The sequence below is a fragment of the Pongo abelii genome, chromosome 8, assembly GCF_028885655.2.
Source record: "Pongo abelii isolate AG06213 chromosome 8, NHGRI_mPonAbe1-v2.0_pri, whole genome shotgun sequence".
Taxonomy (NCBI): Eukaryota; Metazoa; Chordata; class Mammalia; order Primates; family Hominidae; genus Pongo; species Pongo abelii.
In genome coordinates, this window is record NC_071993.2 from 134,220,016 (window position 1) to 134,245,879 (window position 25,864).

General features: G+C 44.2%; 2 protein-coding genes across 8 annotated transcripts in view; one reads left to right on the forward strand and one right to left on the reverse strand.

Moving 5' to 3' along the window:
* The window catches only part of DOCK1 (dedicator of cytokinesis 1), a 547,152-nt gene that overhangs the window by 221,542 nt on the left and 299,746 nt on the right, over positions 1–25,864 (forward strand). The window lies entirely within an intron of this gene.
* The window catches only part of INSYN2A (inhibitory synaptic factor 2A), a 68,168-nt gene continuing 42,373 nt past the window's right edge, over positions 70–25,864 (reverse strand). For 3 of the 4 annotated variants that reach the window (XM_054523056.2, XM_009245925.4, XM_063727811.1), the window contains 2 exons: positions 25,674–25,745; positions 70–9,700 (listed from right to left, as the gene is read on the reverse strand). In XM_054523056.2, the coding sequence (XP_054379031.1) occupies positions 9,517–9,700; positions 25,674–25,745 (256 nt within the window). In that variant the 3' untranslated portion in view covers positions 70–9,516. The remainder of the gene's footprint in view (positions 9,701–25,673; positions 25,746–25,864) is intronic. The other variant, XM_009245926.4, reaches the window with a different exon arrangement.

Below are 25,864 nucleotides of genomic sequence, written 5' to 3' on the forward strand. Positions count from 1 at the left end.
GCTGTCCTCCCCACCCCCTTACCTTAAGTTTGTTTCCTTCAGCAAAAAATGCATTGAGTAGGTCTCATTTACTTTTTTTTTTTTTTTTTTTTTTTGAGGTTCAAGGGGTTATACTTTCTTTTCTTTTTTTTTTCTGTAACTCTGATTTCTGGGATACATGTGCAGAACATACAGGTTTGTTACATAGGTATACGTGTGCCATGGTGGTTTGCTGCACCTATCAACCCATCATCTAGGTTTTAAGCCCTGCATGCATTAGGTATTTGTCCTAATGCTCTCCCTCCATTTGCCCCCCACCCCCCAGCAGACCCCGGTGTGTGTTGTTCCCCTCCCTGTGTGCATGTATTCTCATTGTTCAGCTCCCACTTATGAGTGAGAACATGTGGTGTTTGGTGTTCTGGTCCTGTGTTAGTTTGCTGAGGATGATGGCTTCCAGCTTCATCCATGTCCCTGCAAAGGACATGAACTCATTCCTTTTTATGGCTGCATGGTATTCCATGGGGTATATGTGCCACATTTTCTTTATTCAGACACATGTACACGTACGTTTATTGCAGCACTGTTTACAATAGCAAAGGCTTGGAACCAACCTGAATGCCCATCAAAGATAGACTGGATAATGTTTAAAATATTTAGTACACATTATCATTTAAGTCATCTTGGTGGATCCTTTCCAAAAAATAACTTGAAAGGAGAAAACGTCCTTTTGGAGTTTTCACTTGAAATCAGAGGAGGCACCCTGGTCTTTCCTGGCACGTGACCGTTCTTTCTGCATATCTGGGGTGTGAACAGGGAGGTGATGTGTGTCTTCTTGGACAGCATAGTCAGAACGGAGCACTGGGGTCCTTTGCGTTTTTATGTCTGGTGTCACCACAGAGGACTCCGTTTTGTGTGAGTCACAGACAGGTCTCACAGATGGACAAATGCTGCCTTAGTGTGTTTCTATCCAGTAAAACAGTTCATGTCTTAGAGCTTCAGCACATGTGAGGTTCAGATTTTCCTTTTTAAAGTGTACCTCTTTTAAGTTTGGATTACAACATGTAGAAATCAGGAAATAAAATGTTTCCATGTAAATTGGCTTTATTTACAGTAGACCTTTCCATTATTACATAAACGTAAATTTGCCTGCCTTTTCTTATTCTCCATCATAATTATTCTTATTCATAGTCTTCAAACACATTTGGAACACATTAATATGGAATGGGCACTGAGCCCATGGAGAAGGATTTGCGGTGACTCCAGGAGCCACCTGTTGACCCCTGAGGTCTGGCGTTGACCCCGATGTCCGGCATTGACCCCTGAGGTCCGGCGTTCCTGTCTTCTTGGAGTCGTGCCACAGGTGCACTCTGCACGGTCTCAGGAGTGGAACTGGAAAGGGCCTTATGTAGAGCAAACAGTATGTGGCTTGAACTTGAACCAAGTGTGGTTCTGCCAAGACCCTCTTGGGGTAGGTGGACTTAGGCTGGGGATGACATGATGGCATGCAGGGATGGTGGCAATGAGGGAGAGGGTAGAAGTGGAGGCAGGTGGTCTCATGAGACTATTTTGTCTCTGTTTAAGGGAGCATGGTTCTGCCTGTGCTTAGGGAAACATGGTCCTATCTCTGGTTAGTGGGTCTTGGTCCTCTCTCTCTGATTAGGAGGTCCTATCTCTGGTCAGGGGGGCACAGTCCAGTCTCTGGTTAGGGGGTGTGGTCCTGTCTCTAGCTGGGGCACAATCCTGCCTCGAGTTAGGGTCTTCTTTTTTTTTTTTTTCCCCCTGAGATAGAGTCTTGCTCTGTCACCCAGGCTGGAGTGCAGTGGTGCAGTCTTGACTCACTGCAACCTCTGTCTCCTGGGTTCAAGTGATTCTTGTGCCTCAGACTCCCAAGAAGCTGGGTTTACAGGTGCACGTCACCACACTTAAGATAATTTTTGTATTTTTTAGTAGAGACGGGGTTTCACCATGTTGGCAAGGCTGGTCTTGAACTCCTGGCCTCAAGTGATCCACTCGCCTCAGCCTCCCTAAGTGCTGGGATTACAGACGTGAGCCACCAGGCCCAGCCTTATTTAGGGTCTTTATGCTAGGTGTGTGTTCACTTGACTTGTAGCCCACTGGCCAACAGTTAAACTGGAGGGAAGAGGGCACAAAGAAAGCTCATAAAGTTTGGATGGGAAGCTGGGAATGTGGAGAGATTATAAGATGTGTTCGCAGCGTCATCAAAGGGTAGAACAGACCCTGCAGGGAATGATATCTCCTCTCAGACCATGTGGTCCAGGATGTCTTTGAGAAATTTCTCTTATCTCAGGCATAATCATAAGTGTGGTAGTAATAATGGCACCTCTTCATTGAGCATGCATTTACATGCTAGGCACTATATAATGAACAGGAAGATTCTCATTTAATTCTCACAGTGCCCTGCAGACAGATAAGAAACAGTTCAAGATCCCACAGCTAGCATGGCAGCACTTGTTTCGAGCCTGGATTTGGTTCCCATGTATGCTGTCAGTCCCTTCTATAAGACACAGGCACACGATGCTGATGGCCGTGGTCCACTTCAGAAGTCATCGAAAGGACTGAGCTGCTCCTAGATCCCTGTCCTGCTTAGGGAGACAGCTGTTCAGGGAAATAAGCACCTTTCTATTTTCTATCATGTCGTATCCATGGTGCAACTCTAGGATCTCCTTGCTGGAAGGGCCAGACCACAAGCTAGTTGCCCATTTCCTGAAGGGCTGGGGATACTCCAGCTTGGAAGAACCCCTGTGTTCTAAGGAACCCTGAGGAGTTCCTCAGGAAGAAGCCTTGCATGTTTTAAGAAGGGGGTGGGACAGCGAGGACCCATGCTTGGTCTTATGCGGAGCCACATTGATATCAAGCATTTGGCATAGGGGTCTAAGCACTGTCCGGGAACGGAACAGGTAGAACAAACTGTCCACCTCCAGAACCATCCTCCACAGCCCTGACCTTCCCGAACAGAAGCCTCAAAGTGGGGAGAGGAGAGAGGTCTTAAACAGACTCCTCCCAATCCCACCATCTCTAAGATCTGTAAAGAAGTAAAAAAAATCCTTGGAATTTCTTTTATAAAATGCAGCTGTCTTGGAAGGACTCTCAAAAAATTTCTGAATAAGCTATAATCATTTAATGAGTGATGACAACATCAAGATGTTTTCAAGAAGGGTGTTCGCCACTGAAAATTCGAGTTGTTTAGTGGGACCTTGTAATCCCCAACTAGCCACGAGCCCCCTTTCTGGAGTCAACAGAGCAGTGTGAGTGAAATGCTACCCTGTTTAGGATGCCTGCCCTTGCTCTTCCAATTTGCATCAAATGTAGATTTATGCATTAACTTTTTAAAGTCATTGTTGTTGCTCTGTGAATTTAGATTAGAGGAAGATCAAGGCAACAAGTATCCCTGACAAGGTGGACAAAAACCTTAATCAGTGGACCTTCTAGAGTGGAAAAAGAGCAGCAAATAGTTCATAGGTCTGTTTTGGGTAGGCTGTACCATTCCATTATATCTTAGAGATTTCAGCCTTTATGTGTTACTCATTTTTGCATAAATATAGTGGAAATTATATAACTGTGAATCAGCTTAAAAATTCTAAGTAATCACTGAAAATGAGTTTTTAAAAATTAAAGTGATTAAAAAGAACTCTGAAATTGATATACTTTACTTAATGATTTATTCCATGATGTTGTCAACAACAGTGCTAGAAATGTGGCCTCTTTCCATCGGAATAAGGTATTAATTGGGAATGTGATTATGCCCTGACAGCTTCCCCCTATTTATGTAAGGAATAGAAAACTGGGGAACTTCACACTTAATTAGATAAATTGGGATATGCAATATAAGGCTTTTCTTTTATCTCTCTCTGTGGGATTTTACAAAAACTCAACTTTGCAGTCAGTTGTATATTGTTTGCTTTAGTTGATTATATTTGAAATGGGTGATTGGAATGCATCTCGTGCCTAGGATAATCATGTGCTATGATCCTAAGTATTACATCCTTAAGAAAAAACCAAAACAACTCATTCGGCAGTTGCAGAATTGTAGACCATGTGAATACCTAGCACATGCCCAGAGACAGAGGCATTGCAATAACCTTGCCACGGAACAAAAAGGTAATTTTATCTTTACTGTGATGTAGTCTCATGCTGTAGAAACATGGAGTGAAATACTTATGTTCATATTAAGTCAGACTTCAGGATTTATTTTAGCCTTCCTTTTTGAGAAGCTTTCTAAGCCCTCAGCATTATGCAGCATTTTTCCTCATCACACACGGGTCTGAGCAGGTGACCACGGCTGGGATAGGTGCTGTTGTGTTGTGTGTAGGTGGGCTGGCCAGCCATTGGGTGTGTGTTTTTCCTAGAGTAAGAAGCACTCCAGGCTGAGATGAGAGCTGGTGAAATGAGTAACATTTCCGTCTCCTGTGATACACGCTGCTGTTGCTTCTTTCAAATGATCAGATTTACATTCTGTTAATGGGTCCTTTAAAAATGTAATCGAGTGAGAAGGACTTCTAAAGATTTTTCTGTGGCCTGGATACACACGAGGGGATTGGAAATTACTAATTCACGAAAATGAAAATGTGGGCTTCTTTTAAGGAAAAATTCCCTTTGAACATTGACAGAAGTGGGGTTAGGGAAGGGGAAGATTTTGCCTGGATTCTCTACTTAACTCTTGTGACCACTGGAGCATCCTGACTCCCTAGACACAAGTGATGGAAGTTATTTTGTTTCCACTCTAAACACTGTCTCAGGGGGACATTGATGGGATGGTGGAGGGTGTGTTTCATTGTGACAACAGCATCTTTGGTGGGGAATTTGCTGTTGGTGAAAAACCCAGTGCTTTCTCTGAGCCTGGGTGATTGCTAAGGGCCTGACATGCTCCTTCATTTGGAAAATGGTATAATAGAATTGGTTTCCCAGTGAATAGTGCCTTTTCCCCAAGACTCATAACCAAATATTTTCACAAAGATATTATATCCCCATGCATGAGCATTCATTTTGAGATGTTCATTGTAACAGAGTTTAAGTATGAATGTGTTTTAAAAATGATTTTAAAATCATTTGCAAAAAAATGTTGTGTTTCAAATGGACAGTGTCTGGCTTTTGTATATAGTCATCATAAAAAATGTCTATAATTGTACTGTTTGCTAATAAACCTACCTGCTTTCAGAAAATCATCCTAACGTGTGTGTGTGCACCAATGGTTTTATAAGTTCATTTTTCTTTGGGGCAACTACAGCAATTTTAGGTTTCTTTTGATATTCCTGTGACCCTGGTATTTTTTCAAGGTTGGTTACTAGCTATGGGTTTACTGCAGAAGAAGTAAAAACCACATTATTGAATGGGCAAAATATGCTCTGCAGTCCTTACATATTCATACCAAACAGCAAAGGTACTTGCAAAACCAGACTGCCTTAAGTTCATTTTTGCGCCACTTAAAATGACCTTGTCATTGACCAAAATGTATAGGATCCACTGTAGCATGATGACTTTATGCCAGTTCATGAAATGGATGTTCTTTCTGATCTTTGTACCACAGAGTTGTTTACTTTCTGTAAATGAAGTGGCTGCACATGCAGTGCATGCAAATATGCTAGTGGTAGAGTTTGTATAGATCAAAGAAGACGTGCTGGTGTGGGAAGCAGCTGCTCTGATCTTTAGGTGACACTGCTCCAGCAAAACTCCCCTGATTCATAATTAAATCAACTTTCACTTGCTGATAAAAATGCTAAGGAATGGGTCCACCAGTGACAGGTTTTCTAAACAGGCCATGTTGTTACTAACATCATGACATAGAAAAGTTCATGCCTCTTTCTTTCTTGTTTCCTTTTCTTGCTGTCTTCTAGGAAAGGCCATTATTTGATGGTCTGTCTTCACAGTTTTAATTAAGAGTTGTGTATCTTGGTTCTGATATGCCCATGTGGTCTCCAGGGAAAACAGTGTTGCAGGCCATCCTCCTTGTGACTGTTTATAGGTTGGAGTTGGTCTGCCTGAGGCTGGGCCATGACTATGACACCATTTACACCCAGTAGTCCAGCCACATCTCACATCTCTGTGGCTGTAGATAACTAACTGCCTCTCAGGGTACATGGGAAACGCTGCCAACTGCCTAAGTTGTTTCCAAGGTAGCAAGGTTTTCCCGTACTTTGAGCCCCTCCCCATTTATCTTCTGCTGGAGGGTCGGAGATTGAAGGAGCAGATGCAGGACTACAGGACTTCTGCTTCTTGGAAGTGAGTTGCACATTTGTAGAGTGACTGGTGGGCACCCTTCATTGTATCGGGGTGTCTGCAGAACAGGACCTTTGAGGCAGCACCAATAGTTGGCTCAGAAATGATTATAGAATGAGACAGAACCCTCCCTCTGTCTGCTCTGGGCTGTGCATTGGGCCTTCCTTCCCTTTCTGCATGTGTCAGAAAAGGAATCCCCTTCTTCTCCCTGAAGAACATGCGATGGTAGCAGGAGCCTTGAGTGTCGGTCTACAGTGCCCTCTCCCTTGCACATGGACTCCGTGGTTGCAGATACTGGGAAAAAGCATTGTGGCCTCTCCTCTCCTAGGCCGTCCAGGTGAGGCAAGCACCAGCCCACCTGTGCAGATGGGTTAGTATTAGGCTAGTGTCAGCAGGAGAGGTAGGCACTCAGCCTATCTCCCACTAGGAAGGGGAAGAAGAAAGGAAGGAGGTGGCTGATCCCTTGAGGCTGGGGATGTGCTCGATGGAAGATCTAGAGAGAAGCTACCTCCCATGGGCCATGGAGGCAAGATTTACATGCCACAGTGTACTGTGGCAACACTCAGTGTATTTAGCTATTTCTTCTGAGGTTATTTAAAAATTAAACCTCATACACCTCCTGCTGTGAGCCTGTGTGCATCCTAAAATGCCACCATGTGTTCCGGTGGTGAAACTCCATGCCAGGGTGCATAGGTGGGTAAGCGTCAGTCCCTCCCCTCCCCAAGCCAGGCCAGCTCTGGCTGGTGGGTCAGGCCCAGGCCTTACAATGCTCTTGTCTTCTGCAGACCGGATGAAATGCCTATCGGCCCAAACATTCTTCCTTTATTATTATTTTCTTAGATTACTTTTATGTTCCCCAATTTTTGAGGCCATGAAATAAGTTTAATAGCCACATAAAACATCTTTGATTTTTTTATTTAAAAATTAATAAAGAACTTAATGACAAGTATAATAATTTAATCTCTATATGCAATGCCATGTGTACATCTACATAAGGGAACCCTGTGCGTTTTACCTTGCTTTTGTATCAGAGTTTTTACTTGAATCTTTCCAAGAGAAGAATCACCATCTGTTAGTGACGTGTTGCAATTAAACTATGAAATGATTTTGACAATAGTTTTTTCTATTTTGAACATACTTTAATTTTTAGGGAGGAATTAGTTTATCTTCAGAAGTTCCCTTTTGACTCTGAACATTTTAATTTTTTTTTTTTTCGGTCTAGACCGGTGTGAAACAGTGACATTATTTTGTGTACTAGGATGTCCTCTTGTTTAGACAGATTTGTGTTACTAATTAGAAAACTGCTAATACCCTTATTTCAATTTACTGAGATAGTTGGGATTCTTAAAACATAAGGAGAGATAACTTGTTGGAAACATTTTTATAACTTTAGTTAAAAACAGTATAAAAAACATGAAACCCATTTTTAAATGTTTAGTCTACGTGAAACAGTTACACTTCCTTCATGTTACAGGATCAACTTCCTCATTGTTCTTGCACCAAAATATTTCTCAGTTCCTTTTACTGATATTCAGGGATTCGAACCTCATATAGTGTTTCTGCAAAAGATGTGTGTGTGCACGTGTGTGTTTTAAATTAAAGCATACAACTGCAGTATTGTTTGAGTGGCCCCCGAAGAATGTTTACACGATATACTCTTCATTTTTTTTTCAAGGTCCGATCTGATTACTGATCACTAGGTCCTTGTAGAATCAAAACACTTAGAACTAAAACAGATTTGCTGTTGAGTCAGGAGGAAAATACATGGCAAGAAGCAGCTCCAATCTGATAAAAGCAGGTGAGATCCTTTTACCAAGGTTAGCCACTGTGTGTTTGGCATCTAATCAATGAGGTCTGCATGTCAGCACTCCACTAGATGTGAAACTGCTGGACAGAAACTTCAAGACTAGGTTTTCCTGTATGCTCACAAACTATTCAAAATTTAAGTTGTACAAAAAAAAAAAGGCAAAGTAAGATCCCTACTTCCTATTGTGAAAATCAAAAAATTGATAGACAAAGTCATTAATAGACTAGGGGATTTGATTTCTATAAAAAGATACTTGCAAAGGTGCAAAGAAATGAGTGAAAAAATAAAGGAACTAAGATTTACATTGCAACGTGTAATCAAGAGAGAACTCTAAGTGTTACTGTTGATTTAAAAAATACCTAAAAACATCTGATTCACAGCTTTCCCCTAAGTATGTTGTTTAGTACAACTTACTAATAGGTTAAATGTAGGCGACATTGCCCCTTGGTAGCAGCTAAACTAAACGCGCTGTTTCTCTTTGAGATGGTCAGGTCTTCCACCATTAATACAAAGCATAACGAATTGTACATAACGTCTGGCTGCACTTACCATCACTAACAGTGTCTCAGAGGATCGATCCACAAAAACACTGCCATGGTACAGAATGCCTGTGATTTATTGGTGAGTGGAGTATCCATCGTGTATCTCTATGTGTGTTCTCAGATTCTTGCCAGAATGTATTATTTGGCCTTTGGGTACCAAAAGATTAAAAACGAGATCTAAGAAAACTTAGTGTCCAATAGCTCTGACCCTGTCTACTTGCAGTGATTAAAGGCATATCCTGACTTTGGGGGACTCCTGGCTGCTGGCCATTTGGAAAATGAGCAGTAAACATGTAAGTCTGGAGATGAAGAGGATGCTAAATTTGAGGTGTCATTGTGACACTGAGATGTGGTCACTTGGCTTAGCGCTATAGCACATGAAGGCAAATATACATATAGTCACATTTTAGAGATTATTCATGGTCTCCGACCACTTGAAAAAATTGTGCTTTCTCCGGAATTTGATGTGCTGAGAATTGCACTCGCCCCCTGCTTATTTGCAAAATGAAACATAAAAATGAAGTCCTTTGCAAACATAAGGCTTGCTTTTTCTTCTCATTATTAAAAAAAAAAAAATCAAGGCTTGAAAATAATTATGAGTTATAGCTGTGTACAGGGTGACAGCCTGCCATCTTGCAGGTTGATAATGTATTACTTGCAGATCGGGGGTGGGGGGAAAATTTTTACTTATCATCTTGGACTACATAAGTTTCATTTCGGATTTTACATCCCACATCAGTGAACTGCAAAGAACAGCTGGCAAGGAGTGACACAGAATACCTTGCTTCTGTTAATTATCTGTTGGTACAAAGGCCTTTTTGGTACGCAGGGCGAGAAGTGAGAGGTGCCTGAATGGGCACCACAGTTCCCTCGATCCTATTCGTTTTGGAAAAGTATTGACTTAAACTCCAGTGGGTTCTAAAGACGGCCTCGAGACTCCAGACACCGTGAGTGTTAAAGGAACCAGAGTTTCCATCTTCCGTGCTTTTTAGATTCAGTTTTGGATTTTTGCTTGGGAGTTGAGGAGTAAGTCTCCTGAGAGTAAGGCGAAGGTATGACCTGAGTTTCCTCAATAGGGTGGAGTTTTCTCAGAACTGGCTGGAGTTTGTCTTCTTGCTGCTTAAAATCCAGCTCCACACTAGAAAAGAGAGAGAGTGAAGACTTTAGCATTTGATCTTTTCCATATGAAGATCCCTCTTAGTGACAGCAAGATTTGGGCATGATCAGTGTTTGTTTGTAATGTAATTTTATGGTTTAATAATAGCAATGCGACATACTATGTTTCAGCTCTATGCTCCTGTGAAATAGTTCAAGTAGACTCACTTCCTTTGGAAAATAACTTACTTGCTTCTGTAGATGAATCTTTAATATTGTGTTAATGTGCACAGTTGGTGTATGTATTTGTGGAAATGAAAAATGTGAAATATGAATAACCCCATTGTTTGTCCACAGTCTGTTCGCATGGGCCTCATGGAATAAAACAGAAAACCAAAAGTATGAGTGGGCAGGGGTCACCTTAGTACATCTATACCAAGTGCACGCAAGGTCCGTTCCTGTGCAATGTGTCACAAGATCAGAGAAAGAAACAGATTTCTCTGATCTCCCACCTAAAAGAATTCTGAAAGGAAATGACCTTGGCTGACATTCTCCTTGCGAAAGCTTATCTGTCTGAAAATCTGATAAGGGCCATAGTGCCCAACGCTGGGGAAAATAGTGTGTTCATGGAGTCAACACCATTGAACAGTACTCCGTCATTACTAACCACAGTTTCTTTGGGAGAAGCTTGGGGAGTGTTCAGTAAAGACAACACAGAAGTAAAATTACATCACTCAAGCCATGGCGTGCAAGCACAGAGCCAATGTGGAAGCACATTTGCCAGCAGTGATAATGTTTGTGTTAGAAGATAGTGTTAAAGATGATTTTTGAACTATGTTATTTCTTACAACATTTCTCCGAAAATTGCTGTCAACTTGTCTAGAGCCCTCTCTTGTCTCCATGTCTTTGAAAAGGACCACATTTGATCTTCTAACTTTGAGTCCTAACAGGTCTCCTTGGCAATTGGGATAGGACCCCCGGTCCATGCATCGTTTTTCTGTGATGATCTCTGTACTGAGGAGCTCTGCTTCCCTTCCCACTCGCCCTGTCCCTCCTTGGGACCTCTGTGGTCTGGGCCAGGCCTTGGGAGGATTCTGCTCTGTCCTCCTTCCATGTCTGGTCTGGATGCCAGGCTAAATGTCAGTAGATTTCAGTAAAGGCTCAGCGGTGATGATAATGCATGAGCTCATAACATTTTATAACCAGTGGAACCGTAAACCATTTATAAACATGAAATCCTGTTGATTTAGAGAACCATTAATCCTAGACAAATTTTGACATTTTGGAAAGACAAAAACAGCCAAGCTATATTATCTGGAGTTTTAAAACAAGTTCAGGACCCATCTAATGGGCCATTTCATGTTTCAAATCCACTGTTCCATTTTTCTCATTGTCAAAGACTCTAATATTACTCAAAAAATTAAAAAAAAATCGTCAGAGAAGTTTATGGCTAGTGACCTCCTGCTCCCAAAACAAGTTATCCTTTTCCCTTTTTTCAAAGAGCCTCTTTGAGTTATGCTCTAATTTATAGGAAGTAGAATAAAATCTCATGAATTTAAGTCTTGCTAATCCAGACTACGTGATGATGGAGGCATAGTCTCTCCTAAGGACAATTGTGAAAAGTGCAGTCTAAGGCTGTGCTGCATTAATGAAATTTGGGCCTCAGTTCTGTGATGCGGTGCGCTAGAAGGACATGGGGTTTCCGCCCTGCCTCTTCCACCTGATGCTGGTTTGGGAGTAGGGGGCTCATTAAACTTCAATTCTTTCACTTCAAGGGGAGATAATAGTTCCTTTCCGGGATGTCATAATTACTGAATTGTGATAACACTCTCTCCCCACCAAAAAATGCCCATGAACGAGCCTCCTAAACTGTAAGATGCAATTTAAATATGATTGTACCATTATTATCTGTTGGTCATTAACCTTATAATGGAAACAAGAGCTAAGTAATAAAGGTATCCATTAGGGATCTCTTCAACTTGGACATTTAACAAGGAAAACAAGAGCCTGTCAATCGAATCTGTGAATATATGGTATGTTAGGTATAGAAGCGAAATTTTACCAAGGTGCTTTGGTAATATTGAAGGTGTGTTCTCCAGATCGTAACCGTTTCAACAGCCCCAGATTGGTTTTGGGTTATTAGAACAGAGAGAAGGTGCTAGCATCTCCTAGGCTTACAGTACAATTCTGGCTACCTGTAATTATTGAATTCCCATTAAGCAACTACATTGGGAATCCTGTTATTAACCAATTTATTACACCAAGGAACCATGTAATCACAGAGTAATCTAATCTGAGTTCTTGTTAACAAAATGACTCGACTTTTATCTGTCGAGTTGATTCCTATTTGCACTCCCCATTACGCTGCCCGGGGAATCTGCAACCAGAGGCAGGTTCCTTGGTAGAGGGCACTTGTGAGTCTGTGAGTGCCCACTTGGAAACGCCTGCCGTGGTGGCAGCAAGTTGACCCTGAGGTCCACCCCCCAGCCCATCTCCCCATCTGTCACATGTGAGTTGCAGTGGATCTGCGTGTGGGATAATGCCCGTGCACCAGCCAGGCAACGTGTGCAGAGGTGTGAAGGAATAATGTGCATTGTTCTGGACACTGCTTCCTGCTCGAGGACTTTTCTTGGGGAAGCACACCAAGTCTGTTGGTTGAGTTTGACACACCAAGTCTCCGGGTTGAGTTTGACACACCAAGTCTCTGGGTTGAGTCTGAAGCAGAAACCTGACTGGAGGGGGCAGCATCAGAAGGTTAACGGTCTGGCCAACTCTGGCTGACATCGAACAAAGGTCCCTTTAGTATTAATAGCTAAATGAATCAAAAGGCAGCAACACCTGCTCTTCTGGTTAGAGTAGTGGACTTGGAGAAAAGCTGCCGGTAGATGTTCCAGGGCACTGGGACTGCCCTGCACACAGACCTCCCTCTGTATTTGAGACAGCGGCTTGTCCAGATAGTGCCTGGGGGCCTGCCTGGTGGAGGGCCCATGGCTTGTCCAGATAGTGCCTGGGGGCCTGCCTGGTGGAGGGCCTGTGGCTCTTGCTTCAGCTTTCCCTTCCTGCTGCCTGGCAGACCTGTGGTAGGAGTGTTGGTTGCCCTATCTAGGGCCACATCTTTGTCCACTGCTGCTAGCTTCATGGTTATCACTTTCTCCCCACCTGAAACGCCTTTCTGGGCTCATGGCATGGCTGGCATCCCTTGGCCCACTGTTTCTCAGGTCCACATAACCTCCTTGTTGTCTGACCACCTTCCGAAAGGTTGCCCAATCCATCCTTTCTTATTTGTTTTTGCACTAACCACAAATAATTATTCGTTCCCATATTACTTGCCTTCATCTTCCTAAATGCATCTTCTCGAATGCAGGCACCATAATCAGAGATGCCATGCGGTCATCGTCTTTCTGTTCCCAGCAACTATAGCAGGGGCTGGGTCCTAGCAGTTGCCTACGTAATATTGCTAGAATTAATGAATGAGAACAGTCTTAAAAGGCAAATTCTGGCCAGGCACGGTGGCTCACGCCTGTAATCCTAGCACTTTGGGAGGCCGACGTGGGCGGATCACTTGAGATCAGGAGTTCAAGACCAGCCTGGCCAACATAGTGAAACCCCATCTCCACTAAAAATACAAAGTTTAGCCGGGTGTCATGGTGCATGTCTGTAATCCCAGCTACTCAGGAGGTGGAGGTTGCAGTGAGTTGAGATTGTGCCACTGCACTCCACCCTGGGTGACAGAGTGAGACTTTAAAAAAAAAAAAAAAAAAAGGTAAATTCTACCTCACTTTTAGTCCCAGTTGCCCTGGACTGCTTTATTTTGGCCAAAAATTATGTTGTGTCCTCCCCGTGTCCTCCCACAATGAGACCCTTCCTTGCCACAGACAAATAGGGCTCTGCCTGGTGGCAGTGTCAGAACCACTCCAGATGGAGTCTGTGGCCTGGTTCTATTCTATTAGAACTTATCGAAGATCCTGAAACATTTTCTGCAAGACATACTCCAGGATCTTTTTGGAGCCTGGCTCCCATGCCACGATCCCCTCCTTTCCGTCTTCTAGGATTCTACAGTAAGATCTCGGATAGGATGGGTGGGGCCAGCAGGGTCTGCTTGTGAGTGACCAGCTACCACAGTCGCTGTGCTAAGGGGGAGTGTGAGAGTTACTTTATCCCCTTTTCACTTTCCTGTGGACAGAAGGTGGAGGTCTAGCCGGATCTTTTCTGGGCAATGTTTGTTCTGAGCACCATCACGGTCCCAGGCCTCCAGATGTGCTGTGTGGACCTGCTTTCCCAGGGCGGCTCCAGTGCAGGGGCTCATTCTACAGCCACACAGGCACACGGGAAGCCGGGGCTCCAAACTTTGTTGTGGTTTCTCAGGACTCTGGCTGTGGCTTTGCACAGCCCCCCTGCAACCTCCCAGGCCTCACTCTCCAGCAGCTCAGGAGGCGGGAGGCTGCGGGTGGTGCTGCTGCCCTCCTGCTGGAGGGATCTGGTGTTTGCAATGCATGGGCAGGGGAGTGTCCATGTCATGAGGAATTCTTACTCCTGGGGAGGAGCAGCAGCCTGGAAAAAGTCCTGATTCTTGAGATTCAAAGAATGAGTCTGAAGCAGCTGGAGCCAGGCCAGCCTTACCTGTGCGGGGTGTTCTGCCCTATAAACACCTGAGTCAAACACAGCCTGTAGATTTTGCTGGGTGAGAAGGGAAGATCCCTGGACGGCTGGGGATGTTGACAAGACATGAATCCCTGGGGACTGTAGGGATTTACCTTTGTAGCCCTCTCCCTGCCTGCACCTCCATTCTCCCTTCAGATAAGGGAACTATCCACCCAAACACTCTGTGCCCTGGGGCTGTGTCGCCCTCGCTGTGCTCTTGGCAACTCCCTGTGATGCATGATGAAAGCAACTGAGAGTAGATTTAATCTCTTGGTTGGTCTTTCCCTTTTCAAAATGAAAGTTTTAAGTGTGGGGACTTTCTTACAACATGATTATTCTGTACATTTCCAAAGAAAGAAGAATCTGCCCTACATCTCAGGCTGCTCTCCAGCCTGCACCCAAGCTTTATTTTCTTCCCAGAGACTGTGCTAGGCTTTGTAGTAACACTTCTCCCCGCTGCCGCATGTGATTTTGCAGAGCGGCATCCTTCTTGCTTCTCCAGCTTATTCTCTGTTTGTCTCATGCTCCTATAAATACTCAGGCCCTGCCACAGTTTCTTTAGCAAGCTGTCACTGAATCCTCAAGATAATTTAAGAGGAACACATTTTTAAAGTTGCCTTCTCCAGTCGTCCATGTGTAACAGTTAAGAGTTAAAAGCAGGACAGTCTGGTGCCCTGGAGCTTGCTTGTTTTCTGGAAGGGAAGAAAACCCTTAGTCTTTGGCGTCTCTAGCCTCGACAGAGCCGTGTGGCTCGGTGGCCAGCAGGTCAGAGGCCTCTGCCTTTAATTCTCTTTGAATTAGATCTCAGAGTCTTCCCCAGTGCTAACCGTGGCTCTGCGCTGACTCACGCTCTGCCACTGTGGATAAATCACCTCACCTTGGGGACCTGAGCTTGCTTGGCTGTGAAATGATGGCTGAGATGTGCTCCCACTTCTCACAGCAGTCTCCTGGAACAAGGCCTGGGTCCAGGAGGGCAGGTGCACAAGGATGTGGGCTGGCTTTTATCGTGTAGCTTTGGATAGGACCAGCCATGTCCCCAAAGCGCAACAATTTATGTCAACTGACATTGGCGCCAACTTGGCCAGTTTTATGTGAGTGCCATGGCCAACACCAGCATTGTCCAGAGGAAGCTGAAAGTTGGGGTCCAGATCCCAGGCCTGGCTCTCCCCCTTGCATGGGAGGTGAATTTAGGCAAGTCCTTTCTGGGCCTTGGTTTATGGATGTGACCCTGGCCACCTCTCCAGGCAACAGAAGAACCAGGACCCCAAATATTTGTTGTTCTCTTCTGAACACATCTCCGTGTGCATATCTGAGGGGCACTGGAAATCCAGCATGTCCAGAACCAGATCTTTCCCCCAGCCTGCATCGCTGTCCTTCCAGACTCAGCCTGCAGCCCCCGTTCATCTCCCCGGATGACTGCAGACCCTGGAATCAAGCTCGACTTGCTCCTCCTGCCTCAGCATCCCTGGGTCGAGTGGATTTAACCCTCAAAACATCCGGTGTCCTTCCTCTCCGCCCACCTTCCACTGCTGTAGTCCAGAACTCCAGCAGTTTTCTCCTTGGCCATTGAAACAGCTTGGTCTCCCTCACTCTCTGTATTCTCTCCCACTCCAGTTACCAGAGTCACCTTAGGAAAACTGGCAAACTCCTTCTCAAATCCCTGCTTATCCTTCAAAACCTAGGTCACACGTCACTTCTTCTTTCTGTGGATTTTCTAGAATAACGAAGTCCACCTTCCCTCCTGCCTCATCCACACACCTCTGGGATGAGTTGCTGCTCTGGCAGCGTTGTCTCTAGGTTTCTACGAGAGCCTGTCTCCTGTGGGATTGTAGCTGTTTTCCCCCAGGTCTGTGAACTCATTGAGGGATGGACCATGTTTAATTCATCTTTTGTCTGCAGTGCATTTAGCACAGTGCTGGCTCCGAACCTGCACTATTTGTTTGTTGAATTACAATAAACTGATGAACTGAACCAAATCCCCTCACTTCTAATCTCAGCAAAGTGCTGCCACCCTCTTTTCTGTTTTCATTTAAAATTTATACATTTGTATAATTCTATTTATTCTGTCTATATAATTTGTTATATACTATTCCTATATTATATACCTATATTAAATATATTATATATGGATCTCATCCTAATAGCTTAAAATATCAGTGGTTTGTAGTTACTAGCTTTTCAACACTTTAAACATAGAAATGATTCACCGTAACTTTGTATCCTTCCTTTACCACTATTTTACATAGTAGGTGCATTAATCAATGTTTATGGTATCACTGTAGGGCTTAAAATACCAGAATAAGTGGCTAATCCATGACATTAACACTCAAACTATAAGATCTGTCCCCTTTTCCTGGTATACTATGAACAAGAAATTATGATTATAGTTTTTTTTAAAAAGCATTAGCCAGATATCCTAGCTATATATTTTACTACAAAGGATCCAAAGTTAGAGTTAGACAATGAGCTGAGCTTTCTGAATGCATCTTGGATGTTTTCCGTGACCATACTGGAGAACTTGCTTGACTGAAGCTCATCCTAGGTGCCCATCTTACCTGTGGCACTCTCTGGAGTGCACCTGCGGCTCTGGGTCCTCAGCCTCATCTAGGTGCCTGGGTCTGAGGGCAGGTCAGACGCACGGGGGTTGGAGAACCTGGCATCCCATAAATAGTGCCACCAAGTAGCAGAGGCAGACCCAAGTCATTTGGATCACCTCTGCCCATCGTAAGTTCTCCATGAGGAAAGACACCCCATGACTAACAGCACTGCCACATGTCTATGAAGCATGTCTTATGCCATCCCCGAGGAAGCCAGGAAGATGAGTCATGATAACCGGGGGGTCAGTCCTTTCTGAGACGTAGCCTGCAGTACACTGTTGTTCCTGACCTCAGTGAAGAGCAGCCAGTTTTCCAGCTTTTGACAGAAACTGTGTTATAACTGCCTTGAAAAGAGATGACACAGGGCTGTTGTCCTCCTGTTCTAAGCTGGTTGCCGTGAGTCCCTCGTGGCCAGTCCAACCCTGGGTGGGCTCCCATGACCAGGGCCATCACCTTGCCTGCCCGTCTCCTTTTGAAGATGGGAGTGCATCTGTCTAGAGACATGGGTGATGTCCCGGGCTCCCAGTGTTGGAGTGAAGGCTACAAAGCCACCCTGCTTCCCTGGGCCACCAGCCCGGAACCCTGGTTTCTAGATGTGGTCAGGAGCTCCCGCTCCATCCTGATACCCACTGAGAGCATCATGTCCACTAAATGTAGCAGTGATAGTTCTCATCACACACGGAAACCATTAGCTGCTTGTGTGTGCCATCTGGTGTCACCAGTGACCGGTCTAAACGTCAGCCTGTGCATTCCTGCAGGAGGTCCCTTCTCAAACAGGTTCTTTCAAGACGCCTATCTGTGAGGAAGAACCTGCCCCGGGGACCCCGCACCACTGAATTCCCTATTCACTCTATTCCCCATGGAATTTCATACAACCCAGCCCTGGACATCGTGGCCAGGACTGCATCCCGTATTTACCCCCAGAAAAATCTCCATACTCATCTAAAAATGAATTATCTTTATCTTCCCATGAAACTGACAGCGTAGTCCCCTCATGCTGTTTTGGACATTGGTAAATGCCTCCTTAACTTTGACCTTGGGGTATAACCAAAGGCTGGGACTATCAGTATAATTAGCCTTTCTCTGCTAATAAATTTTAACTAATTGTTTCACAAATAATATGTTGAGATGGGTAATCAGTTTTTAGTTTTATGTCTGTAACAAGTTTTATAGCATCGAAATAAGAGAATTAAGGCATTACTAAACATTAGTAAAAATGACTAAACCTAAATCCATACATATTCAAGGGACATAAATAATATATTTTTTGGATTTCAAATAGAAAAGAAAAAACTTGGATTATTAGCTTTGGGAATTTTCAAGAAGAATTTTGAGGTCTGTCAGAATCATTCTTTTTTCCTGACTTCATTAAACAAAAGTATTTCCTTACCCCAGAATAACATTGTGTAAGGTGTTATCCAGGGATTCCTTTCTGTCATCTTCCTACCCTGTCACTCACCGTAAATACTAAGAACAGAGCGCTAAACATTAGGCAAAAGGCGAATTTCCCCCACCTCAGTTCATGCTGCTAAAGAACTTAATATGCACAAGTTGTGGTCATTGAAGTAGGGCTAGAAAGGGCACTTCCATGAAGAGATAATCGCTGAATGACAAAGGCTGCAGAGACTCCACTCCGAGTGGGCTCTGGACAGGCTGGAATTGGCACGGATTCTGCATACAAATGCAATTACCACTCTTAACAATAGGTCTCCATTAGTCAGGAGGCGCCCGGTTCTGCCGGCTGTCTTGATCGTGCACTACCCTGACCAGCTTTCTTTTTTGCAATACACTTGGAATCAGTGAAGTGCCAGTGTGCGTGATTTTATCTAGAACTCTTTGCACCCTCTGTTTTGTGGTCTTATTGGTGGTGTAATAAATGACCAAGAATGATGTGAGAAAATGCAGCCCATCGCTTTTCTGAATTCTTTATTCGATCTCATAATGTTAGATACTTTTTCCCCATCTTTCCTGAAATCCTCCAGTCATTTGGGGAAGGAACTTGCCTTCTTTTGGAGCTTCCTACTTGAGAAGCTGTCAAGGATTGTGATGGACTGGGATGTTCTCCAGCCTCTCTAAGGGGGAACGTTCACGGGTCGAGAGGTTTCCCGTCCATCCTTGGGGGTGCTCTGGCTGTTTCTCCTCCTAGTTCCTGCCAGTTGTTCCTAACGCTCTATCCTGGAGGGTTCTAGAGAGGCCATCCAAATCCTCCCTAACCTGGCCTCCCTCCACGATTATCTTGTTTTCTATGGAGTCTGCTTTGCCAGGTCGGGCACCCTGGCTTCCTTCACCTCCTCCTCGCCTGCCTTTTATGTCCTTGTACTTGTGGCTCCCACCTTCAGTACAGAGGGCTCTCTCTTGCCACAGCTCTGTCCTTACCCTCATCCCAGGGTCCCAGGGTAAGGGGCATGCATGGAGCTGTCTTCAGTAGCTTCACACTCCTCCCAGTCTCCCAGTGCCTGGTGCAGAGCTTGTCTTTAGGAGGTCCCTTGAAAAACACCTGTTCAATTAATACCCTTTAGGACCCCAAATGGAAAGGGCTAAGGCATGTTTATCAAAGTGGTTGTTTAAAATTCCACCTGTCCTTGGCCGGGCACGGTGGCTCATGCCTGTAATCCTAGCACTTTGGGAAGTCGAGGCGGGTGCATCATGAGGTCAGGAGTGTGAGAACAGCCTGGCCAATATGGTGAAACCCCATCTCTACTAAAAATACAAAAATTAGCCAGGATTGGTGATGCGCGCACGTAGTCCCAGCTACTCGGGAGGCTGAGGCAGAAGAATTGCTTCAACCCAGGAGGAGGAGGTTGCAGTGAGCCGAGATTGCACCACTGCACTCCAGCCTGGGCAACAGAGCGAGACTCTGTCTCAAAAAAAAAAAAAAAAAAAAAAAAAATTCCACGTGCCCTTGGCCATCACGGATCATATCAAACAGTGAAAACGTGGAGTACACAGCAAGGCATTTCACAAGCTCCCCCTCTCTGTGATGTCAGACAAGTGGCATGGAGCCTTGTGGCATTCCCATCCAGTCAGGTTCCAAGCCCACTCATTGATCCACTGCAGAATTATTAGTGTCACTTGAGGCCACTTTGTGTGGTGGCTGTGATGATCCAGAAATGAAGCAGACACAGCGTGTTCCGGGAGGATGTGGTCACTCAGGGCTTGGAACTAATGGTAGGAATTCTACCACTTTACGAGAAGATTCTAAATTCTGGGAAAGATGCTGTTTAATGAATCGGAGTCAGAATTCCTGTTATGTTTTAAATCTTGCTTGCATCTCCAAAAGCCTTTGGATTGCAGTTGGTCCATGTTATTTTTATGAAAATGTACACATTAGAATTCAGGCCATTCTGTTGCAGTACTATGTTACAAGTTAACCATTTCAGCAGAGAGAATGGCTGGTTTGCCGATGATATGTTTCATTGTTCCTTTCTGAAACCACATCCGAACAAAAGGTGAATCATCAGTGGTGTGACTCATCAGATTAGTCTGACAAAAGAATTACCAAAATAGGGCTGGAGAGAAGAAATTTCAACTGCTTATGAGCAAAGATTATATTAGTAATTTATCCACAAAACATTTTCTGAAATGATTACAGCATATTTTGACAAGAAATATGGAAGATAAGCCAGAAAAGTTTTACTAAAGAAAACGGAAACTGGACTCTCTTTTAATCTTTTTCATGCTGAGATGGTTTTAATTAGAGTAGCACAGTTGATCTAGATCACAACCGAAGGGATGTCTGTCATCTCAGAAAAAGATGTAGCTGTGTCAACCATCTCAAAATTTGTCAAAAAGATCACTTTTGGTACTTGGGGTTTCAGTGGTCTAGGAGGAAGCCCATCAATCCTCTGCCGAAGAAGCGTTACTCAGCTCTGAGTCAATAGATTTGCCAATAAGGGAGAGGTGTTTCTCAGCTGAGAAATGCCTTGTGACTCTCCACACTTTTACCCTTCTGTGCACTGTCTCTTGAAACCCATAGTTACATCCCTTGCATAATTGTAAAAAGCAGCTCCTGGGATTTCAGATCTGGAAGGGACCTTGATGATCCCTTAGTGCAACCCCAGAGGACCTGGGGACTGAACAGACACCCCACCCGAGAGAGGGCAGAAGCTCAGCCCTAACCTTGCAGGTACGCGGCAGGCTCTCATGGGCTGATGTTTCTCAACTTTCGCTTGTCGTGCTGGTTGGTTTTTTCCCCCCCTTGAAATTGCATCAAGACCTTTTGTCCTTTTGATGCTTTTCCCTAGTCCTCTATATTTCCACGACAGAATTATTTTTCATAGAGAAATATGTACCGCCTCCCATGGCAAAGGTACACATTTATTACACGGCTGTGTTGCTAAAGCCCCAGGCAGCCAGGTCTTGAACACAGTATCCTTTTCATCTCCCTGGGCCAGGCATTACTGGAAACACGGTGGATAGCTATGCTGCTCGGAGAGGGTAATTGGGTTTCGAGTGAAAAGCAGTGTTTAAATGCAAGACAGGCCAGGGTCAAATTCATTGCCTCCAGGGCTTTTGGCCTTCCAGAAACCAGGGTATGACAAATTACAATGTGTGAACACTGGCGGCTGTGATGGCCCCACGTGTTCTCAAGCCTCTGGGACAACCACAGTCATGTGACATTTTAAGATTTATTTTGAAATTCCTTTAAGCTACCCAGTCCCAGGGTGTTCCAGGCATCCCATGGTGCATATGGAGAAGTGGGTTGTAACGGTGGTGTAGGGACTCACAGGAAAGTTCCTGAACTCCCGGATTCAGGTCCTTGCAACTAAGAGCCAGGCTTTGATCTGACCGCAAGGACCGTAACCTAAGCTACACTTTCCCCTGCTGCTGGAATTGTCTTTCTACAGATTCATATGCAGGAATTCAAGGAGGACTTGCCTGTAAGTTTGCATGTGAGAACAAGACATGGATGTAGATTTGTAAAGCCTTTGAAATTTGGAGACACCCTCAGGCTCACTTGGAGTCTATACTTCCGAGGTGCTGTGGCCACCCCCGTACGCTGCTACTGAGTCACCTGAATAGGTGATTCCTCCTGCCCAGGACTCACTGGGTTCTGAACACTCTTCTACCGAAGAAACTTCTATTCTTAAGCTTCTGACATTTGGGGGTTGACTCACAGGACTGACCGCAAGCTGCGAAGTCATCCAGCTCAGTCCCCATTGCTCACCCTCCCCTTTCTCTTTGCTCTGTGGGACCCTGAGGGAAGTTACCTGTCCCTGTGTATCAGCAACTTTCAGCCACCAGAATCAGACAGACCTGAGGCTTCCCAAAGCCAGTCCAAGTATCTGTTCCTCCTAGTATACCAGTGTTTGGTAGTCAGATAGGATTACATAAGCCCTCTTAGCTGATGTGCTAGATTAACCACATCGCCCCGTCCTTTCATGATATAAGTGGTGCACCCCTGATGCTGGGACCCTTAACTAACTGGCTTCTCTGTCTTTGTCCTGTGACTCTCTGTCCTTACTTCTCAAGCTTCATGCTTACCGAGAGGATGCTAGATTTGTTCCTGGACCTGTTTATACAATTAGTACTCACTATTGAAATGTGATTATTGAATGTCATGCAAACCAATGAGGCATGAGAAGATAGTCATTGCTGTGGGTTCAATGCTTTGGAAAGAGTGGGGTACCACAAAATATTCAATGAAAAAGGTAGGGACAGGCCAAGTATGGATTTAGAAGGATTCTGATCTCAGATTCTGCCACAGGACTTTGCTCCACTTTAAAGATAGGAAAATTGATGTGGTTCATGGCAGATAATTTGGAACTATAGTGGGGGTGCCACATTCAAAGAAAACGTCTGGGCCTCACCTCTGAAGGCTGCCCTAACTTGAAACCATTCAAATGTAAGATTTCAATTCATGCGATTCAAATTAAAATAACATGTTTAAGTTAGGTACATGTCAATTTTTTATGATTTCCCCATTGATTGATTTTTCAATTAATGGACCAGAAGTGAGCTTTCACTCCCTGTATCATCTCTTCCTGCAGACCTCAGAAAACTCTTATCCAACATAATAACCACCATAAGAGTAATTGTTAAACTTTAATTATTTCCATTAGAACATGATAGGGAGTTTAGGAAGCAGCATTTGATGAGCTCTCTATGTTCAACTTGGTAGTCATAGTGCAGTCTTTATTTAAATACTAGTTCATTTCTTGAGTTTCACACTAGTTTATTTCATTGACAGGACTCAATGAAATAAAGACTTTGGGAGGCAGCAGGAGTCCAGCCGAAATATTACTCTGCAGACTGTCCTGGGGACAAAAGCCTTCCAGGGTAACTTCTGTTTGTAGCAGAAGTTTGGCTGTTGTAGGGATGTTTTGTCATTGAGACCACTCCCAAGGGAGTGATTTTAAAAATCAGGAAAGAAAGAACTAAAACTCCACTCTTCCTCAAACACTACCTCTTCCAGGATGCTTCTCCCATTTATAAGGGGGTGACAGTCGGATCTGCGGGCTACCCAGGGCCACATCTCTATTCAGTTTCTGAAGATGCCACCAAAATCACCCGTCTGTAAAATCGCATCTGCTGTAGAAGTTCTCGATGAGTAGTCGTGCATTTTCCCTGTTCGTATGAGATAACCAGAGCGATCACAGTGCCTCACCCTCTACCTAGTAAGTCTTCCTAAGTCTTGGCAAATTCCGGTGGTGCTTGGTCACTCACAGTTCTTGTAGCAAGTGGACCAGTGGCTGATGTATTGGGATTCATGTAGAGTGATGTTTGAGCCAGTTCAAAACAGTGACCACTCGAGTAATTCCTGAAAGGACAGATTTCTGTCCTTTAGAGACTTACTGAGTCACTTTTAATATCACTTTTTATAAGAGTGAATTCTGGATTTAGAGCTAAGTTCATTTAAGTTATTTCAGTTACGTTAGACAGTGTTCTCGTGTGTGTGTGTGTGTGTGTGTATATATATATATATATATATATATTTTTTTTTTTTTTTTTTTTTTCCGATCACCCACAGAGTATTACATAGGTTTAGGCTGAACAGCTCATTCTCTGAACCCACCCTGGATGTCTTGACTCGCTGTTGCTTGGTTGCGTTAAAGACGGTATGTGCTTCAGCTCCCAAAGTAACGGAAGCTGAACTCTGAGTATATGCCAGGCCATCTACACTCTGCACTTCCTAACGTACTGATGTTAGTGAAGGGTAATTTTATGTCAGTGTTATAACCCTTCGTTGTTGATTCAAAATTCTCTTTTGCAATATGAGTGGAGTGAAAAGTTTTCCATTAAGCAGACTTCTCTGATCTGTTGCTATCATTGAGTTTCTAATTTGGAGGAATCGTTGAAGAAAAGACCTGCATGGATGCCTCATTTTAACCTCCTCATTGGCAATTGCCAAGAACAGTCAGCAGCTTGGTGTGCCATGCCAGGCTGCTGCAGGGGCCCCTTCTCCCTTCCTGCTGCCAGGAGGCCTTACCAGTTTGTGTGTGCCTCTTACAACACTCTAAGGTGGGGGTGGCTTCAGTAACGTAGGCTTTTTCAACCTCAGCACTATTGACATTTGGGACTGGATAGCTCTTGGTTGTGGGGGTTGCCCTGTGCAGGCAGCATAGGATGTCAGCAGCATTCCTGGCTTCTACCTGCGACATAACCAGCAGCAGCTCCTCAGTTGTGGCAACTGAAAACGTCTCCTTTCAGACTTTGCAAATGGCCCATTGGTTGAGAACCTCTGCGGTTAAGGAATGTGCTGATGTGGCCTTCGGTGCCCATCTCTACCTGTGGTTTCTTCTGCCTCCTCCCAGACAAGGTCTCCAGGTGACCCAGCTTTGCTTTTGCTTTTAAGGCACCTGGGCCCTGTCTGGGATGCTCTGTCTGGATCAGAGGCATAGACAGCCAGATTTAGACTTTCCCTTGGGAGAGAACCCTGATGGGTCTGAGATTGTGTAGCCTCAAGCCTCTTTGCTCGCCTTATGTCTGTGTTCTTAATGCAGAGGACAGTAACTTTAAATAACTTTTTAGAGGGTGTTTTGGTTTGATAATTGTTTTTTTGGTAATTTGGTGGATCATTAAAATTATTCTCCAGTCTAAACTTTAGAAAAAGAACTTACTCATAACATTTCTCACCACTTTTATATTTTGTTTGTGAAAAATTACATTTGCAAAAAGAAAAGAAAAAAGGATAGCCATCCTTCTGAAGGTTTTGACTATATCTTAAAATCCTAAATTACTGATGAAAGCCAAACACAGGTTCTTCCTGTTGGGAGTTTCTGCCATATTCTTGTTGATGTCAGTCATATAAACAAACTTCAAATGAAAAACCACAAGGAACAGCTGTAGGGGCTCTGGAGCAGGGATTCTGCCCCGAGACAGGCAAGCAGCACAATCCTCGAGAGTTCCCAGGAAATAAAATTCCATATTTGGTGTGAGCAGCCCAGGTCTTTCCATGGTATTCCTAGCACATACGGTGTGGTTTCAAGCCTTTGATCTATACCCTCTGAAGGGCCTATGTTTTACAGCCTTTCCAGAACACACAGCCCAGGGCTCACGCCTATCGATTCCAAGGGAGCAAGCCATCAAACTTATACCAATTCTTGAAACCACTAAGATACATTTGCAAGATAAATGGCTTCAAGCTCTCCTACATCCCACAGTTCTATACTTGGGGTGGGGTATTTAGAGGTAGCTTAGAATTACAATCAAGTAAGGTCCTTCACTTTTTGTCTGATAGAATCATCCCAGCATGGCCCCAGATCGTTCTTGCATTTGTGGGTAAACATCATTTGTCACTCATAATAAGAAAGTGGGAAGAGGAGAACGTTAACATACCTATAGATAATACATGCACTGTTCCTGCATGTGTCACAATTAGCTGTGTCTTGCCCCGTCCGATATGAAAGCCTACAAGATAAGAACAGGAGAGCATTACAAGCGGTGGCTGGGGGTCACTGGCTTTATAGAGCAGAAGCCTCAAATCAGATGCCTTCCCAATGCCAAGCTCATCATGGTCATGGAAATTG